Here is a 20,166-nt window from a genome sequence, read left to right as displayed (position 1 = left end):
TTCAGATTATTCTACAGCAAAATAACAAAAAAAAAAAGGTAAGTGACTGAGATACAAGGGAAAAACTTTTACTTAACATTACCTAAGAAACCCTCTAATTGGTCGTTTAATGGGTTCAGCACTTTTTCAAAATTTACTTTAGTCCACCAAAAATCAATAGAAGGGCAGTTTTATCCCTTTTCCGTTAAAATATTAAGAGATAATAGAGAAAATGCTGGACAAAGTTGAGAAATTGTCTTTTTAAATAGAATCCTCCGAGTTGTGTATAGTTTCAAAATGCTACAAATACTTGGGAGACCTGACTTAATGGCATTACTTAAATTTCAAATCCACAATTCCATAGATGCAAGCGGAACCATGTTAGCCTGGATATGCACTCAATTCTCAAACCTGCAAAGCAAAAGAAGGAACCCCACTGCCTTCACACAAAACAAAGAACAAAGCTTTAAACAGCATCCTAGCAACATCCACATACAACCTACTCCAACACTACTGCGGGTTAGATACTTGAGTAGTCAAACACATTTTTACAAGGAGAAAATAAACACATTCCGTTCAGCAACATCTGGATTTTGCAAGTACGAGCTGTGTGCGCTAGTGAGACATGAATGACATGTTTCGTCTGAAATCCAAGGATTTTAGTGCCGACTCTGAGAACTTGCCATCAGGTACCCACAAACCTCCATTTTGAGGCAGCAAAAACGGTGCTTGATTACCCTTTGGTAGTTCTTCTCCAGCTTCTGGCGTATCTTCTTTCTTTTTCTTTACGAATTCGAAGAAATCAGCAACTTGGCGAGCATACCTTCAAATAGGATGACAGTTAAATAAAACATAAAGACCATGTAGCTCAAATACCAGGCAAAAGAAATACACGATACTACAGAAACACAGCACAGGACATTCCTAAACACAAAAACTTACAGAAGTACTCCAAAAAAGATGTATTAAAGTCAGCTAATAGAAGAACTTACGAGCTTAAAAAAGTGATCCTACAATTTACTATTATTTAATGGTTCGGTGCAGTACTGCTTCAACAAATTTTTAGGTGTCTATAATACACTCTTGACACATCAAGGACTAAAGACATCAGAAAGCAACGATTATCTGTACGAATTTGTTAGATGTAGAATATCAGATTCCAGAATACTATGAAGGAGAACTCCTCAGAGGACAGAAATCCTATTTCTGGGGATAAGTTTTGGAGGATCGAAGATACTCTCTTTCATCCTCCTTTTAGTGATCGAATGTTAAAGGATGCAAGAACCTATTGAGAGTTAAAAAGGTAATAACACCCCCCCCCCCCAGGGATTCCTTTAGCCCTACTTCTCAGGGAAAGAGAAACCAGCCCTCTTGCACTGTCTGCATTCCTCACTACTGTCCTGCCTATTTTTAATCCACGTCAAGTCCCCTGTTGTGCAATAACCCTACAAGTTGCTGGTGTTGTCAATCATTGATATACCCATCATCCACCCTACAGAAACATCTTTAGAGTACTTGACATGTAAAAGATTAAACAGTGAACTGTTTCTGACATTTGCTGGATCCAACGACCAACATTCAATCCACAGACTGGATAAACATTGATCTAGGTAACACTTGAAGACATTAAGTTAATGAACCGCAACTAAGGTATGAATAAAGATAAAATGATCAGCACTAACAGGAGTTATATAAGCAGCAGTTCGCAGCTGCTAAAAAAGAATCTTAGTTTGCCTCAATAGGCTAAATTAAACTGCAAGAAAAGATGGTATCCTTGTTTCTATAGATTCATAACCAAAAAAAAAGATATCCTCTAGTGAGTAAACTGTTAAGTGAAAGAGTAATTATATAAGCATTTACAGAAAATAAAGGAAAGTTGACATACTCCCTCTTTGCTTCAACATCTCTGTTAAAGTCAATGTTAGGCTCGCAGTCAAGAACCAAAGCAGGAACCTGCATCATAATAGACAGTTAAACACAATGTTGTATGTCACAAAAATATACAGGAACTGCTTTATCAGAAAGAAAAAGAAATGGATGTCCATGAACTGAAGTTACATTCACAGGAAAGTACCTTCTGAATACTTGGGTGCATGTGATTGCCCTCCAGATAAAAAACACGGTCCCTTATTTCTGGGGGTACGGATTTATCGAAGTTTAGGGGTAGCTGACTAACAGACAATACCCCATGATTTCCACTTTCAAATGGGAAAAGCCAGCTTTCATGCTTTTCATGCAAGTCTCGCAGATATTCCAAGGAAACTCCACCTTCCTCTTCTCTCTTACGCAACATCATTCTCTTGTGACATGTATCAGGGCTTGCTCTAAGGTAAATAAAGCCATCAGGAATCAGTCCAGGCAACGTTGAAACAACTGGGTCAAACCATGAGTCATAAATGCTGATCTCCATCTCATTCATCCAGTTTGCTTCATGAACAGCTCTTACAAAGACCTTTATGAAAAGGTTATGCATCATACAGTAGACCTTGTAATAATCAGGTATAGTACATTGCATACAACAACAAAAAAACAACTAGTTCGGATTGGCTGGTATAGTAGGTTGTATATGTTGCGAAAATCAACTCCCAGAGGATTGTTCTCAAGCATAGCACGTAAACCAGATATTTGTCAAATACTCTCTCCCCCCGATAATTTATATGTCAACATTACTGTCTGGGGTAAAAATATTCTCACTTCAATTATTTCAAATGTCTTTTTAACATTTTAATTACAATTACAATATAGTGATTGATGGTACCTTTATTTTTTTTCCAATAAGGATGATTTATAGTACCTTGATGTAGTTTCTAAATATGCAAATTTCCTTTCACAAGCAAAAAGAACAAAAAGAACCTAAGGGATCGAGTTCAAATCCACATCCGAATATTAGATGGTTTGATCATCGTGCTCCGAATGCCAATCAGTCCTTTTACATAGATGGAATATTTGAGGGTACTGTAGACTGTCTTTAAAGGTTAATCAGAATACGTATATTACAATGGCAAGTCTATAGTTCCGTGTCAGTTTTGATGAGGTGCGTACCCATTAAAAGATGTGGAACTTTGTATAACTGTAATGACCTAAAACATACATTGTCTTAGGGGTTAAGGCATAGCTCGACAATCAAAGATCAAGCAAGAAGATGCAATCAGTGAGCATCTTTACAAGCTTAGTAAGGTAAGAAAATTTACCATCCTGTCACTGAAAACACTTCTCTCCATCAACCTGAGGGGCCTGATACCACCAGATGATTCTCTCTCCTGCATAACTCTAGTAACGAAAACATAGTTCTGAAATGTGTAAGCATATCTTTGTGGCTCCGCATAGAATGCATCTAATATGTTAAAGTGATCTGGTCCAATATCCTGCCACTTGTCAATAGGCTCGGGAACTATTTCAACAAGATCTTGCAATTCAAGTGTCTCATTAGCTATTCTCTGCAGAAAGGTTGTTTTTCCAACACTAATGTTTCCCTCAACACAGAAAGTAAGTCGTTTCTTTTGTGCTGACTTCACATCAGAATCTAAGTTCTTCTCTTTCAACTCTTCATCCACGCTCTTTTTGATAAATGTGGTGATACTCTCAGCATGGTTTCTGTGAATGATTCCAACTGAGCTTTGCAAGAACTCAACCATCTTCTCCTTGGATTTTCCAAAGAACTGCAGAGAAGCCAAAATAAGCCCTTTATTATAACAAAGCACGTCAAATTTACGATCAAACAAGTTGTCCTTGACATCAGCCGAACATTAAATATCAGTACAAACTTTCTTTTAAGCTAAGTACTTCGGTCTGTAATTCTAACACAACCCAATAATAACTATAAAACAGAGACCATATAGGCTATCCAAATTGGTCAAGTGAAACAACATAGTAATTGAATTGGATATACAAAAAGCAAGCAGTCCTAGCGAATCCAAACAGCTCAAAACAGACCTGTCTATGCCATGCAGAAAAATTGATATAGTCATAGCCAAAAAGCCATAACCCAAGTTCACACTCATCCTCTAACACTTGCACCACAACACTGCAAACAGAGGTGTCTATGTGCATTTTGCTTTGCATCCTTATTAAGAAAAGTACTGTCTATGCATCAAACAGGGTTGTTTTGTCATTAAGCAGAGCTGTCTATGTCATGCTGAAAAGCTGGTAGGGTCAAAATCCAGAACCCAATTTCACACTCATCCTTTTAGAACTTCTTTCACAATACTGCAATATAGGTAACCTACATTCTTACTTCACTATACCCTCATTATCATTCAACAAAACGGGCTTGGTTATATTAATCCTTTGTAATCAATCCACCTTATTCAGGCCCAAATCATTCTAGTACAACTTATATTTGATGATATTTTCGAGTATCAAAGATTGATAATCGACTCTTAAGTGTTGGTTGAAGGAATTGCTATAAAGTAAGAGTTGCGCCATTTGCAAAGGAAAACGATCTCCGCCCACAAGTGAGGGAAGTCACTTTTCCCCTTTTGATAGAAAATATTTTTCTTAGAAAATATAATTCCAATAACCAAACACCAAAAATGACTTCATGATAGACAATATTTTCCAGGTAAACTTTTTCCGTCATACAAAAAACACCTAGATAACAAATCCAGCATTTATTCCTAAACCAGCATACAAGGCTATACAACAAACTAAAAGAACCTTCATTTTACCCTCATTAATGAAGTTAAACATCTTTTTTTTTAACATTTCAAAGGAGAACACTAGATATTTGGCTTCTCAGTAGTTTAACTGTATTACCTTATCTCTGTAGAGCTGCTTGAGCTGATCAACACCCATAAAACCCTTCTGCACCAACTTCCTCAAATTCCTTGGCCCAACACCCGGTATTGTTAGTAAATCTGGACTAGCAAGAACCTCTTCTCCTCCTCCTCCTTCCCCAACACCACCCCTCTGCCGCCTATGCAACCTACCCACCCCCGTCTTCTCCTCCTCCTCTGCAGAACCATTAACAGCATTCTCCTCAACAACCCCATTTTCTAAATCCTTCTCCTCTTCACCAGAAGTCACCGGAACACCCTTGTCCGAAGCCGAAGCAGCCAGGGTGCCGAACCAGGCGGCACTAGTCCTACTCTGCTTCAAAACAACCCAAGCCCTCACCGGCGCAGTAGTATCAAGAGAACACCTACACATGCGGCAACTATTAACCCTAGGAAGAAACGACTTAGAATCAGTAGAAATATTCCGAAAACCTCCGGAAAAGGGATTAGTGAAATGGTGGAGGGCGGCTGAAGAAGAAGAAGAAGCCATTGTTTTAGGGCTGAGTTTGGGGTTAGCAGAAAGTGGGTTTTTGTAAAACCCTATGGCTATGGGGTAAGAAAGAGCGTTAAGGGATAGGATTGGAGGAGGTAATTGTAAAGATGGGTTTCTGCTTAACAATTTCTGCATCCTTTTGGCGCATTTCACAGTCACCACTTCTACTACTGTTGTTAGTATTCACACAACGGAGTGATAAAGATAAACCCCTACCACAGTAAAACAATAAACCCTAATAAACCTTTGCTTCTACTGTTTATCTATCTACTTATTTATCTGTGTGTAACTGTGTGTGCATAGATAGTAGTGAAGATAGAGACAGGTATACAGAGAGAGACAAAGCGGGAACAAAAGAGAAGGGTTTTTTCTTTTTGTGTTTGGGTTTTGTGGGAAGTAAGAGGAAACGGCAAAACACCAAAACAAGCGGTATTATATTAAGGGTGTGTTTTGTACGAAAGGAAAATGTTTCCACGAAAAATGAGTAGTTTTATGACTTATTTTTTCTTGTTTGATTGATGAATGTAAAAATAATTTCGGAATTGTTTTTTTCTAAAATATTTTTTTGTGTTTGGTTAGAGAGTAGAAAATATTTTTTAGGAAATATTTTTTTATGTTATTCTCCTCACCCCTTCCCCAAGTTCCCATGTTTCCTTATTCTCTCCCCTCCAAATACCCAACTTATTCAAGACTTTATTTTCTTTAATAATTTAATTATTCTTTTAAAAATTCATACAAACTCAAAGGAACTAATATTTTGCTTTACTTTTTTACGCAACACAACGTTGAAATTTATGCTCCATAACTATAAAGAAAATACTCTTTTTGGTTGAAAAAGAAAGTACTTTTTCTACAACATGAAAATAAAGTAATCATTTTTATTGAAATAAAAAAAAAATACTTTTTCTACGTCATGAAAAGAAAATACTCATTTTGTTGAAATGAAAAAAATATTTTTTTTACGTCATGAAAAGAAAATACTTTTTTTTGTTGAAACGAAGGAAAATACTTTTTCTACATCATGAAAAAAAAATACTCATTTGTTAAAATGAAAAATAACATAAAAAGAAAGTATTATTAATAATTTTTTATTTAGGGTGGGGGTGGTGGGGATGGGAATATGGTGGGAAGGTTGAAAGGAGTTTTGAAAAATATTTTTCTTTTTCTTGATAAGGAAAATATTTTTCTTCAATTGGAGAAAAATGAGTTGATGAGGAAAATCTTTTCCAAAACATTTAAGCCAACCAAACATGAAAAATTGAAAAATATTTTTCGAAAAATATTTTCCTTCATACCAAACACACCCGAAAATATTTTCTAGGAAAATATTTTTCTTCCTACCAAACACACCCTAAGATTAGGAAATTTGCACTTTCGGTCACTCAACTATCCATAGATTCTAGTCTAGGGGGAAGAGAAAACGGCGAAACACCAAAACAATCGGATTATATTAATAGCATATTTGATTAAGCTTTCAAAATTCGCTTATTTTGAAAAGTACTATTCTCAAATTGGTAAGAAGTAGTTTAAATTTAATTAATTAATTTATTTTAGGTAAATTTCCACGGAAAACCGCAGGGGTAATTTGCTCATTGTGTAATTGTTACAACCCAAAATCCACTATAGGCTGTGATGACGCCTAATGCCGCCGTCAGGAAAGCCAATGGTGATTGATCAACTTATTTTTATTACTTTTGAAATCATAATTTTCATTAATTAAATAGTATAAAATAGAATTTACAGGGTAAAATGAGAATATTTACGTGAACTACAATAATGAACAACCAGTAGGAACCCCCAAGATCCGGTGTCACAAGTGCATGAGTATCTACTAAAGAGTACAATAAAAATACAACATCCATCTGGAATACAAGTTAGATAGGAGAATATAAATAACTATGATGGAGACTCTGTATGTTGCGGATCGTAACATGGAATGTAGCTCACCGTAAAGTCCCTGCAATAGCTGCGCCTCTGCACCCAGAGGACCACCAAAAATATATATATACCTACACAATAAGTGCAGCCAGTATAGCATGAGTACGTAAATCAATGTGTACCCAATAAGTATCTAGCTTAACCCCGGAGAAGTAGTGATGATGGGTCGACATCGACACTTACTAAAGGCCCAACAAAGCAATATAATAAAATAATAAGCAGATGTGAAGCACACCGTCATAATGGTATAAATCTGTGAGTTACCTAATCTTCCAAATATTTCTTTTAAAGTATGAATTTCGCGGTCTTGTATTCTACCTCATCAGCTCAGATGTATCAAGTACCGGTAACAAACGGATAAGAAGTTCCATATAAAATGCTGAGCATCAATAGAAAGATAATCTTGTGAATATTCGGACTACCAGCGATATAACGCACGATTATGTCGAGGTTGTTCGGCCCGATCCAGAGTAATGTATACACTGTCGAGGGTCGAGCAGCACGAATCATATATGTATCTATTATACTGCCGAGGCGTTCGGTCCGCTCCATGAGAAAGGAAGAAAATTATCGAATTACGAGACACGTACTTACAAATACAATACATGAGCACAAAGTGAATATAATCTTTACTGTTTCTCAAATAACTAGCCAACAACTCAAGGTGATAAGGCTCGACCTAGTATACATATACATTTAGTTCTTAAACAATTTCAATTATGAGTTCAAATAATTAAGTCAGTAGAATGAGTTCAAATAATTCAATTATTACATGATAATGTCCTAAGTCTACCCGGACATAAACATGCTTTAGCTACGTACAGACTCTCATCACCTCGTGCGTACGTAGCACCCACAACTAGTATCACATAGCAATTACATCACCTAGGGGGTAGTTTCCCTCTCACAAGGTTAGACAAGAGACTTACCTCGCTCCGAAATTCCATAACCGGCTCCAACGCCTCTCTAACTCTTCAATTCAAAGTCAAACGATCTGAAACTAGTCAAACAATATGCAAACCAATAAAAATATACTCCAATACTCGTAATAAATCAATTTATAACAAGTCCCAACTCCGCTTAAAAAGTCAATAAAGTCAAATCCCCGGGCCCGCGTGCCCAGATTCCGAAAATTCTTGAAGATTAACATTACCCATAACACCACGAACACATTTATATAATTTATTCCTAATTTCATGTCCAATTTCGTGGTCAAAATCCAAAAATACCACATTCTAGATTTTCTACCAAAATTGCTCAATTTCTATTAATTTCCATGTTAAAATTCATATGTAATCCAAGTATTTAACTTGTAATAGGTGGGAATCTGTCATGACCCAAAATCCAATATAGGTCGTGATGACGCCCAATGCCGCCGTCATGCAAGCCAACGTTGATTTATCAATTTATTTACTCATTCTAATTTATTTACTCATTCTATTACTTTCGAAATCATAATCTCCATTACTTAAATGGTATAAAGAGAATTTACAGGAAAAAATGATAATAACTACGTGAACTACAATAACGAATAACCAGTAGAAACTCCCAAAACCCGGTGTGACAAGTGCATGAGCATTTTCTAAGGAGTACAATAATAATACAACATATGTCCCAAATGTAATAAGACATAATAAAATAATTAGTACAATAGAGACTCGGTAAACTGCGATGCGTAGTCGGGAATGCACCTCACATGAAGTTTCCTCAACAGGTGCACCTATGCGCCAAGGTGTCATCAAATGAACATGTCAAATCCTGCACATTTAGTGCAGAAGTGCAGCATGAGTACATAAATTAATGCGTACCCAGTAAGTATCTAGCCTAAACCCGAAGAAGTAGTGACGAGGGGTCGACATCGACACTTACTAAAGGTCCAATAAGCAATATAATAAAACATAAGCAGATATGAAGCATACAACAATGATGGGGTAAATCTGCAAATAACATAATCTTCCAATTATTTCTTTTAAAGCATGAATTCCTAGATCTTGTATTCTACCTTAACAACTCAGAAAATGTCAAGTGTCAATCTCAAATAAATAAGGAATACCATATAAAATGCCGGGTATCAGTGGAAGGTTTATCTTGTGAATATTCGGACTAATAGCGTTATAACGCACGATTCCGCCGAGGTCATTCGGCCCGATCCAGAATAATATGTACACTGCCGAGGGTCGTGCGACACGAACCATAAATGCATCTATATATTGCTGAGGCGTTCGGCCCGCTCCACAAGAAAGGAAAGGAATTACCAAATTGCGAGACACGTGTTTACAATACAATACATGAGCACATAACGAATATAATCTTTACGATTGTCAAATAACACGCCCACAACTCAATGTGTTAAGGCTCGGCCTATTATACATATATTTATTTCCAAATCAAATTCAATTATAACTTTAATTAATTAAGCCAGCAGAACGAGTTCAAATTCAATTATTACATGATAAAGTCCTAAGTCTACCACGACATAAACATGCTTTAGCTACGTACAGACTCTTGTCACCTTGTGCGTACGTAGCACCCACAACTAGTTATACATAATAATAAATATCACCTAGGGGTAGTTTTCCCCTCACAAGGTTAGATAGGAGACTTACCTCGCTCCAGAGTTCCATAACCGGCTCCAACGCCACTCAAACACCTCAACCTTATGCCCATCTCTTCAAAACTAGTCAAACAAAGTTCAAACCAATCAAAATATACTCCAAATGCTCATAATTAATCAATTCCTAATCATCCCCAACTCCACTCTAAAAGCCAACAATGACAACCCTAAGGCCCACGTGCCCGAATTTTGAAATATTTTGAAGATAAACTTTACCCATAACACCACAAACTAAAATATATAACTTATTTCAAATCCCATGTCCAATTTCTTCAAAATCCAAAAATACCAATTTCTAAGTTTTCTACCAAAAATCCCAAGTTCCTACTAATTTCCATGGTTAAATCCATATACAAACCATGTATTTAACTTGTAATAGGTGGGAGTCACTTACCTTGTGTTACTTGATAAAAATCTCCCCTTGAACCTCTCCAAAATCGCCCAACCAAGTGAAAATAAAAGAAAATGGGATTTGGCCCATTTTTTTTATAAAAACCTCACTGCCCAACAAAATTTCCGCTTCTGCGGCTCCAAGTCTCGCACCAGCAAGAACCCAAATCCAGGTCGTCGGCCGCTTCTGCGTTGCCCACTCCACATGTGTGGTCCCATTTCTGCGTCGAGATAAACGCATATGCTGTCCCAGCGCTGCCCAACAAAATCCGCTCTTGTGCTTGCTTGGCCGCTTTTGCAGCGTCGCACCTGCAGCCTTTTTGCGGTTGTACCAGCAGTTGGCCAAAAGCAGCATTCCTAAGTTTCAAATTTCGATCTGATTTAAATCCAAAACATACCAACACATACCACAACACGATACAGACTTAGTTGAAACCTTGAATTACGTCAAACAACATCAAAATTACGGATTGATGATCAAAACCCTCTTTTAATCTTCGAAACCTTTAAACTTCGACGAACGCGTCCGATTCATATCAAAAAATTTCGGAATGACGCCAAACTTTGCGCACACGTCACAAATCACGATACGAACCTATTCCAAGGCTCAGAATCCCAAACGGACATCAATAACACCAAAGCCCACTCCAAACCAAACTTAGGAATTTCTCAAACTTTCAAAATGTTAACTTTCCATAATAAGTGCCGAAATGCTCCCGGGCCACCCGATACTCGACCCGAACATACGTCCAAGTCCGAAATCATCATACGAACTTATTGAAACCTTCAAATCCCGATTCCGATGTCGTTTACTCAAAAGTCAAACCTTAGTCAATTCTTCCAACTTAAAGCTTCCGAAATTAGAATTTTCTTTCCAAATCAACTCCGAACTTCCTGAAATTCAATTACGACCACACGTACAAGTCATAATACCTGAAGTGAAGCGACTCTATGCCTCAAACTGCTGAACGATGCACTAGAGATCAAAACGACCGGCCGGGTCATTACAGAATCACTTACCTTGACATAGATGTTGAAAATCATCCTTCTAAGAACTCCAAAAATCGCCCAACCAAATGAAAATGTGAGAGAAATGGCCTAAGTCTCGGATTAAAAACACCCCCACTGCCCAGCGACTTTTGCACATGTGGACAAATTTATCGCACATGCGAGCTCGCTTTTGCGACCACAAATGCGCATCTGCGAAGCAGCACTGGTGACAACCCTTTTGTACCTGCGGACAAAGGCTCCGCTTCTGCGTACATGCATGTACGAGCCACAACCGCTTCTGTGATGCTATCCGCTTATGCACTCAACATTTCTGCTCCTGCAGATGCGCAAGTGTGCCTAGAGCCCCGCTTCTGCGATGAGCAACCAGCCTCTGCCCAGCTTCCTTTCCATCCGCTTCTGCGGCGATTATCTCGCTTCTGCGAGGTCGCTTCTGCGACCAAGACTTCGCAGAAGCGATTGCACCTGTAGTCAAAATTTCCAGCATTGCCTCAATTTTAAATTTTGATCCGATTTCAATTCGTTTCAAGCCCGAGGCCCCCGGGACCCCATCCAAATATACCAACGCATCCCAAAACATAACACGAACCTGCTCGAGGCCTCAAATCACACCAAACAACATCAAAATTATGAATCGATGATTGAAACATTTCCTTGAACTTTTAAACATTCAAACTATGATGAACGAGTTCGAATCATATTAAAATATTCCAGAATGACGCCAAACTTTGCGTGCAAGTCACCAATCACGATACGAACCTATTTCAAGGCTCGAAACCACAAACGGACATTGATAACATCAAAATCTAGTTCAAACCAAACTTTTGAAATTCTAAAACTTTCAAAATGTTAACTTTCCATAATAAGCGCTGAAATTCTTTCGGACCACCCAATACTCAACCCGAACACACGCCCAAGTCCGAAATAATCACACGAACCTATTGGAACCTTCAAATCTCGATTCCGATGTCTTTTACTCAAAAGCCAAATCTTAATGAACTCTTCCAACTTAAAGCTTCCGAAATTAGAATTTTCCATCCGAATCAACTCTGAACTACCCGAAATTTAATTCCGACCATACGTGATAATTGGGGATTTTGACTACTTATTTGCGCCTTTTAGCTTTTGTTTTAGTCCAAAAGCGTTTAATTGTGTTCCCGAAAATTAATGACATATGCTTAAATGCATGAATATTGAAAAATGAGCCTCCAAGATGAAATCCAACTCAAAAAGGAGTGATCTGAACTCAAGGACAAAAACAGACAAAAATCTTAAAATGCGGACCGCAGAACATCATATGCGACTGCAGATTGTGCAGAAGAACTTATCAGAGATCTGTGAGAAGTGCGGCCGTAGAATCTAGGTAAGAGCAAAAGTTCAGAGAACCTACATATCAAGTTCAACGGAAGCACGGACCGCATAATTATTGTACGGCCGCAGAAGATCAGCTACGCGGCCGCAGTTGCATTTGTGCGGTCCGCAAAATAGCCATGTGTGACCGCACTCAGAAATGTACGGACCGCAGAAAGAGAGAGATGTGGCCACGGTTCAGAATTGTGCGGCCGCAAGATTCTAATCCTGTCAGGTTGAAGCAAAGTGCGGACCGGACATGGAATTGTGCGGCCGCAGAACCTCCGAATGGGCATTTTTATTCGAAAATGCCATCTCTGTATAAATAGAGGAGTATCACTTTTTTGGGTTAAGTTTTTGACATCAGCTACAATAGCCATTTTTCTTTACTCCCTTTAGTAGTTTTTACCATTTTGAGTTTTTTAAACATAGATTTCTTTATTTTAATTATCAATATGGGTTTAATTATCATTTATTCTTCTATTTCTTCTGTCTTAAGCATGAGTAGCTAGATTTTTACTAGAGTTGTGACCCAACCCTAGAGTGTAAATTTAATGGGTGTTTGATTTATTGCTTGTTTATGATTGGGTATTTATTATTTAGCCTTGTTCGTGCTTTTAGTTGTAGAATTAATGATTGCAAATATTAGTTCATCCCTATTTGACTTGGTTTCTATTTGAGAAAGAGAGACTTAGTCTAGGAACATTTGGCTAACAAGAAATTGGGGTGAATCAAGCGATTGATAGTCCTAATTAAAGGGTTGAATCTAGAGATAGTAAAATTCGACTTGAGCTTTGTATCAACCGTTTTGTTCAATACCCATTTGGACTTGAGAAAGCCAAATTGGGCAAAGTCACTCTCTGACCGAGAGGTATTGAGTGGGTACTCAAGTATTGATAGCTATAATACACTCCGACCAATAAAATAAGATTTAAAGTTTACAACCCGTTATGCAAACACTTAAGTGAAGGTCATAGCCCTAGGCCTTTTACAGTATTTGAAAAACAACAACAAAAATAATTTCTTAGTTTCATTACTTAATCTTGCAATCTTAACTTGGAATAGACATAGAACAAGCATCAATTTGTGGAAGTGTAATTGGAGATAGTTCATACTCATACACTGCAATTTATACTCCTAAATCCTACGTATAGCTCCCTGTGGAATTCGACCCCGACTCCTTGTTGGGTATTACTATTGCAATCGACCGTTTCATAACCTTGAATTGAGGTGTGAACTTGGACGAGATCAATTTTTGGCGCCGTTGCCGGGGAGCTAAAAATGGATTTAGCTATATATTTGGTTTTGTGTGTGAATTGTCTTCTTTTTCTTCCTTGTTACTGATTTGTGTGGATCAATTGTAGGTACCATAATGGCAAACAACAATGATCAACTCGGAAACATGCCTTTGGGGGATGTGGACGTTGAAGATGACCAAGTTGAAGAGGCTCCTCTTGAACCTCAAGCAAATAGAAGAGGTCGGGCACCTCAAGACAACGTCCCAGTTCCACCTCCACCTCCACCAAGAGTGGCTCCACACCGGGTGTTGCCGAATGAAGGGTATGCAAGTGCCATTATCCTGCCCCGCATTAGGGCAGGTAACTTTCAAATCACGAATATAATGCTCACATTGTTAGAGCAACGAGGATTCTTCACCGGGGCTCCAAGTCAAAATGCATACAAACACTTGAAGGGGTTTGTGGACACTTGTTGGGGAGTAAACAGACAAACGTCTCCGAGGATGCTTTAAGGTTGAGGCTATTTCCTTTCTCTCTACGGGTTAAAGCCTTGGATTGGCTAGAAAGATTGCCAAATCACTCCATCCATACATGGGATGAATTGGCGGAGAAATTTATTTCCAAGTTCTTTTCTCCTGGACATATGGCTACTCTTAGAGACGAGATTCTAGCATTCAAACAAGAGCCCAATGAGCCGTTGCATGAAATATGGGAGAGGTACCGAACTATGGTCAAAGAGTGCCCAAATAATGACATGACGGAGGCTATGATTCAACAAACTTTCTATCGTGGGATCAATACTACCAATCAGTGTGTGGTTAATTAACTTGCCTTTGGAAATTTCATGACAACATTGTATGTGGAAGCTTGTGAGATTTTAGATGAAATGGAAGATACTTCTTCGGCATGGCAAAGTAGAGAAAATGTTCCTCAAGGTGATCCGAACGTGATTAACCTACATAAATAATTGCATGACCATGGGCAAGCTATTGCCGAGTTGACCACCACAATGAATCAATTAGCCAAAGTTCAACTTCAATAAGTGCAAAATCCTAAGAAAGTCAATGCCATGGAGGGAGTTAGTATGATGGTGAACAAAAGAAGACCCAAAGGGCCACAAGTGCAAAATCGAGTGGAGAATTATGTGCAAGAAGATAGTGGGTTTGATCAAGATGAATCTTACAATGAACAAGAGGAGGAAGTGCAATATGTGAACAACTTTCAAGGGCAAAGAACAACTTTCAAGGCTCGAATCAACAACAATGGCGACCTCAAGGTAATCAGGGGAATTGGAATTCTAACGACCAAGGTAATTGGAATGGTGGCAACACTCAAGGGAATTGGAATAGTAACAATAATCAAGGAAATTGGAGTGGTGGTAATAACCAAGGCAATTGGAGTGGCAATAATCAAGGATATTGGAGAGGCAACAACCAAGGGGGATGGAAAAATAATCAAGGCAATTGGGGATCAGGTTTTCAAAGGCCCCCGATGTATTAACAACCAAGCAACCCGCCTCATTATCCTTCCCATGGTCCAAATTCTTCCAAAAATGAGATGGGATGAATTGAAAATATGTTTAAGCAAATGATGGAGAAAAATGCCGACTCTGATGCCCAACTTGCCTCGCACAATACATCTATCTGAAACTTGGAAGTCCAAATAGGGCAAATCTCTCAATCCCTAAACACTGATCCTAAGGGGGCACTACCAAGTGACACAGTGGTGAACCTAAAGGGTGGAAACAACACGGGACATGCCATGGCCGTTACTACAAGGCGTGAAAAAGGTGGGGATGCACCACCTCGAATCAACGGAAGCTTGTGGATGATGAGCACGTGGTTCAAGAAGATGAGATCCCAGACAATGTGGTGAAAGCAAATGAGGAAAGGCGGATTGATATTGATAACAATGTAGAGGAAGCTCAAGAGGAAGTGAACCCATCTAGGGATCACTTTGTTGACATACCGGAACAGGTAGTGCAAAAGGCTAAGGCACCAATGCCTAGGCCTCCTCCTCCATATCCTCAAAGGCTCGCTAAGAAAAATGGCGAGAATCAATTCAAAAAGTTTATTGACATGATGAAGAGCCTATCTATCAATGTGCCATTGGTTGAAGCCTTGGAGCAAATGCCAGATATGAAAAGTTTATGAAGGATTTAGTGACAAAGAAGCGATCGATAAATTTTGAAACTATAAAAATGACTCATCAAGTGAGTGCAATTGTGCATTCAATGGCTCCCAATTTGGAGAATCCCGTCGCTTTCACGATTCCTTGTACCATTGGGAGGGCCGAGTTTGCAAAAGCTCTTTGTGATCTTGGGGCAAGTATCAATTTGATGCCCTATTCGATTTTCAAGACTTTGGGAATTGGGCAACCAATACCCACATCTATAATATTACAAATGACCAATCGTTCCATGAAGAGACCATTGGGAGTGATTGAAGATGTATTGGTTCGTGTTGATAAATTCATTCTTCCAGCGGATTTTGTCATTCTTGATTGTGAGGTTGATTATGAGGTGCCGATTATTCTTGGTAGACATTTCCTTGCTATGGGGAAGGCTCTAGTTGATGTTGAAGCTGGAGAACTTACTTTCCGGATTGGTGATGAAAAAGTGGCTTTCCATGTGTGTAAGTCCATGCGGCAACCCAATAGCAAAGAGGCATGTTCTTTCGTAGACTTGGTGACCGATGTGATTATAGATAAAACAAGTGTTGTGATGAATGTTGATGATACACTGGAGGCCGTCTTGCTCAACTTTGATGATGACGAAATGGATGGCTTCATGGAATGTGTGAACTCGTTGCAAGGAATGGGGTCGTACACTTATGAGCCCCGCAAATAGTCCTTGGATCTTGAAAATAGGACAACTCCTCCAACAAAGCCCTCGATCGAGGAGCCTCCTATCTTAGAGTTGAAGCCATTGCCCCAACATCTTCGGTATGAATTTCTTAGCCCTTCTTCTACTTTACCAGTTATTCTTTCCTCTTGTTTGATTAACGTGTAGGTAGACTCTAAATTGGCGGTGCTACAAAAGAGGAAGAAGGCTATTGGATGGACATTGGCGGATATTCGGGGATAAGCTCCGCATTTTGCATGCACAAGATTAACTTGGAGGAAGGCGCCAAACCATCGATTGAACATCAAAGGAGACTCAACGAAGCCATGCAAAAAATTGTCAAAAAGGAGATCATCAATGGTTGGATGCCGGGGTTATCTATCCCATTTCCGATAGTTCGTGGACTTCTCCGGTTCAATGTATCCCAAAGAAGGAGGTCATGACGGTGGTCACCAATGATAAGAATGAGTTGATTCCTACATGAACCGTGACCGGGTGAAGAGTGTGTATGGACTATCGTAAGCTCAACAAAGTCACAAGGAGGGACCATTTTCCACTTCCCTTCCTAGATCAAATGCTTGATAGATTGGTCGGTCGTGCTTTCTATTGTTTTCTTGATGGGTATTCCGGCTACAACCAAATTCTTATTGCTCCGTAGGATCAAGAGAAGACTACCTTTACATGTCATTATGGTACTTTTGCCTTCAAGCAGATGCCATTTGGGTTGTGCAGTGCACCGATGACTTTTCAAAGGTGTATGATGGCGATCTTCACGGACATGGTGAAGGATTACCTTGTAGTCTTCATGGATGACTTCTCGGTGGTCGGGAATTCTTTTGATGATTGTCTCGCAAACTTGAATAAAGTGTTGGCAAGATGTGAAGAAACAAACTTGGTGCTCAATTGGGAGAAATGTCATTTCATGGTCGAGGAAGGCATTATCCTTGGACACAAGATATCAAAGAATGACATTGAAGTCGACAAGGTAAAGATTGAGGTGATTTCTAAACTTCCACCTCCAACTTCAGTGTAAGGCGTGCGGAGTTTCTTAGGTCACGCGGGATTTTACCGGCGTTTCATCAAGGATTTCTCTAGAGTAGTGAACCCATTGTGCAAGCTTCTGGAGAAAGATGCTAAGTTCCACTTCGATGATGATTGTATGAAAGCCTTTGAATTGTTAAAGTTCAAGTTGACTACTACTCCCATTATTACCGCTCCAAATTGGAGTGTTCCTTTTGAGCTCATGTGCGACGCAAGTGATGTAGCGGTAGGGGCTGTTTTGGGAAAACACATCAACAAGATTTTTCATACGGTCCACTATGCTAGTAAGACCATGAATAGTGCCCAAGTCAACTACACCGTCACGGAGAAAGCGCTCCTTTCCATTGTCTTTGCTATGGAAAAGTTTTGCCCGTACTTGATGGGTGCAAAAGTCATTGTCCACACGGATCATGCGGCACTTCGCTATCTTATGATCAAGAAAGATTCCAAAGCCCGGTTGATGAGATGGGTGCTTTTATTGCAAGAGTTTGATATTGACATCCAAGATCGCAAAGGAAGTGAAAACCAAGTAGCAGACCACTTGTCTCGTTTGGAGAAGGAGGGGAGGCCGCATGATGGCCTTGAAATCAATGACTCCTTCTCCGATGAGCAACTCTTGGCTATTTCAATGAAAGAGGTGCCATGGTTCGTGGATCTAGCAAATTTCCTTGTAAGTGGTATCATCCCGAATGAGTTCTCTTCAAACCAAAGGAAGAAGCTCAAACGGGATTGTCAAGACTATTATTGGGATGAACCGTACCTTTTACGGATTTGTACGGATGGAGTTATTAGAAGATGTGTACCGGAGGGGGAACAAGTTAAAATTCTTGGGGCCTGTCATTTTTTGCCATATGGTGGTCATCATGGTGGAGCAAGAACGGCGGCCAAGGTGCTAAATTGTGGTTTCTATTGGCCCACCCTTTACAAGGATGCAAGTAATCTAGTCAAGCGTTGTGATGAATGTCAAAGGGCCGGTGGAATCTCAAAGAAAAATAAAAATGCCTCTCACTACCATTTAGGAGATTGATATTTTCGATGTGTGGGGTATTGACTTCATGGGTCCTTTTGTGAGTTCTTGTGGAAATACCTACATCTTGGTCGCGGTTGATCATGTGTCCAAATGGGTTGAGGCCGTTGTTCTACCCAACAATGAAGCGAGAAGTGTGGTGGCGTTTTTGAAGAAAAATATTTTCACAATATTTGGTACTCCAAGGGCTATCATAAGTGATGGGGGATCTCATTTTTGCAACAAAGCTTTGGATACCTTACTTGGTATCACTCATAAAGTCACAACTTCCTATCATCCACAAGCAAGCGGTCAAGTGGCAGTCTCCAACTGGGAGATAAAGAGTATTTTGTCCAAAATAGTGAATGCTAACCGGACGGATTGGTCCAAGAAACTTGATGATGTTGTATGGGCTTATAGGACGGCTTACAAAATACCTATCGGAATGTCTCCATACTGGTTGGTATTCGAAAAAGCTTGTCATCTTCCAGTGGAACTTGAGCACAAAGCCATGTGGGCTTTAAAGAAGTTGAATCTTAAGTGGGATGTCGCCGCCAACTTAAGAGTGGCACATTTGAACGAGTTGGATGAGTTCCGATATCATGCATACACAAGTTCGTCCTTATACAAAGAGAAGATGAAATATCTTTATGACAAGTGCATTTGGAACAAAGAGTTTAATGAGGGTGATCTTGTGTGTTGTTCAATTCGCGGTTACAGATGTTTCCCAAAAAGTTAAAGTCTAAATGGAGTGGCCCGTTTGAGGTTGTGGGTGTGCCACCCTTTGGTGCTTTGGACTTAAAGAATAAAAATGATGAGGTGTTTAGAGTCAATGGTCACCGGGTGAAGCATTATCTAAGAAATGTTGGTGATGGCAACGTCGTGGCAGTAATTCATTTCAAATGATGGTAATCTGCGTCGTGCCGCGATGTTAAATCAGGCACTTCTTGGGAGGCAAACCATGTTTCTTTTTCTTTAGATAGGTCTTATTTTGTGCTAACTAGTTTTGAAGTGTGTTGCAGGAACTGTGCTAAGACAAATTGGCTAGGTATGGAAAAAGCGCGGACCGCACAATTTTGAATGCTATAGCAGAAGTCAACTGCGGCTGCACAATTCTTGTGCGGACCGAACAATTTGAGATTTGAAAATGCAAACTCTCTGAAATTTGTTTGTCATAGAAATGGCCAAAGTGCGGACGCACAAGGAAATCTGCGGACCGCATCAACATATGCGGTCGCATAACTAATTATGCGGACCGTAGATCAATGAAGGGATCTTGAACATCAGGTAACAGAGTGCGGACCGTAGAAGGAATTTTGCAGCCGCAATCGCCTCTTGAACCCTTAGCCAAAACCGGTTAGTATAAATAGTAGACCTAATGCTACTGTTGAAACTTTCCAATCTATGAGAAATTAAAACAAAGGCTAAAATCTTGCACACAACTGATTCAATCATCTGCCACTTAATTGAGCATTTGTGATCACTCCTTAAC

At 39.3% G+C, this 20,166-nt stretch overlaps 1 protein-coding gene across 1 annotated transcript; it reads right to left on the bottom strand.

Moving 5' to 3' along the window:
- Positions 1-224: 224 nt before the first annotated feature.
- LOC107765949 (uncharacterized) lies at positions 225-5,655 on the bottom strand. Its single transcript, XM_016584644.2, has 5 exons — positions 4,735-5,655; positions 3,171-3,638; positions 2,054-2,431; positions 1,865-1,932; positions 225-802 (listed from the first exon to the last, which is right to left on the bottom strand). The coding sequence occupies exons 1-5, from the start codon at positions 5,380-5,382 to the stop codon at positions 595-597; spliced, it is 1,770 nt and encodes a 589-aa protein (XP_016440130.2). The 5' UTR covers positions 5,383-5,655; the 3' UTR covers positions 225-594.
- Positions 5,656-20,166: the final 14,511 nt, after the last annotated feature.

Source organism: Nicotiana tabacum, chromosome 4 (genome assembly GCF_000715075.1).
Source record: "Nicotiana tabacum cultivar K326 chromosome 4, ASM71507v2, whole genome shotgun sequence".
NCBI classification, from domain to species: Eukaryota; Viridiplantae; Streptophyta; class Magnoliopsida; order Solanales; family Solanaceae; genus Nicotiana; species Nicotiana tabacum.
Note: the sequence above shows the minus strand (reverse complement) of the source record. Positions and strands in the feature narration are given on the sequence as shown.

Coding starts and splice junctions, on each gene's coding strand:
- LOC107765949 (XM_016584644.2), bottom strand. CDS start 5,382: ATGCAGAAATTGTTAAGCAGAAACCCATCTTTACAATTACCTCCTCCA. Junction 2,432..3,170: donor GTGTTTTCAGTGACAGGATG/GTAAATTTTCTT, acceptor CTTTTCATAAAG/GTCTTTGTAAGAGCTGTTCA. Junction 803..1,864: donor GATGTTGAAGCAAAGAGGGA/GTATGTCAACTT, acceptor TCCTATTTGAAG/GTATGCTCGCCAAGTTGCTG.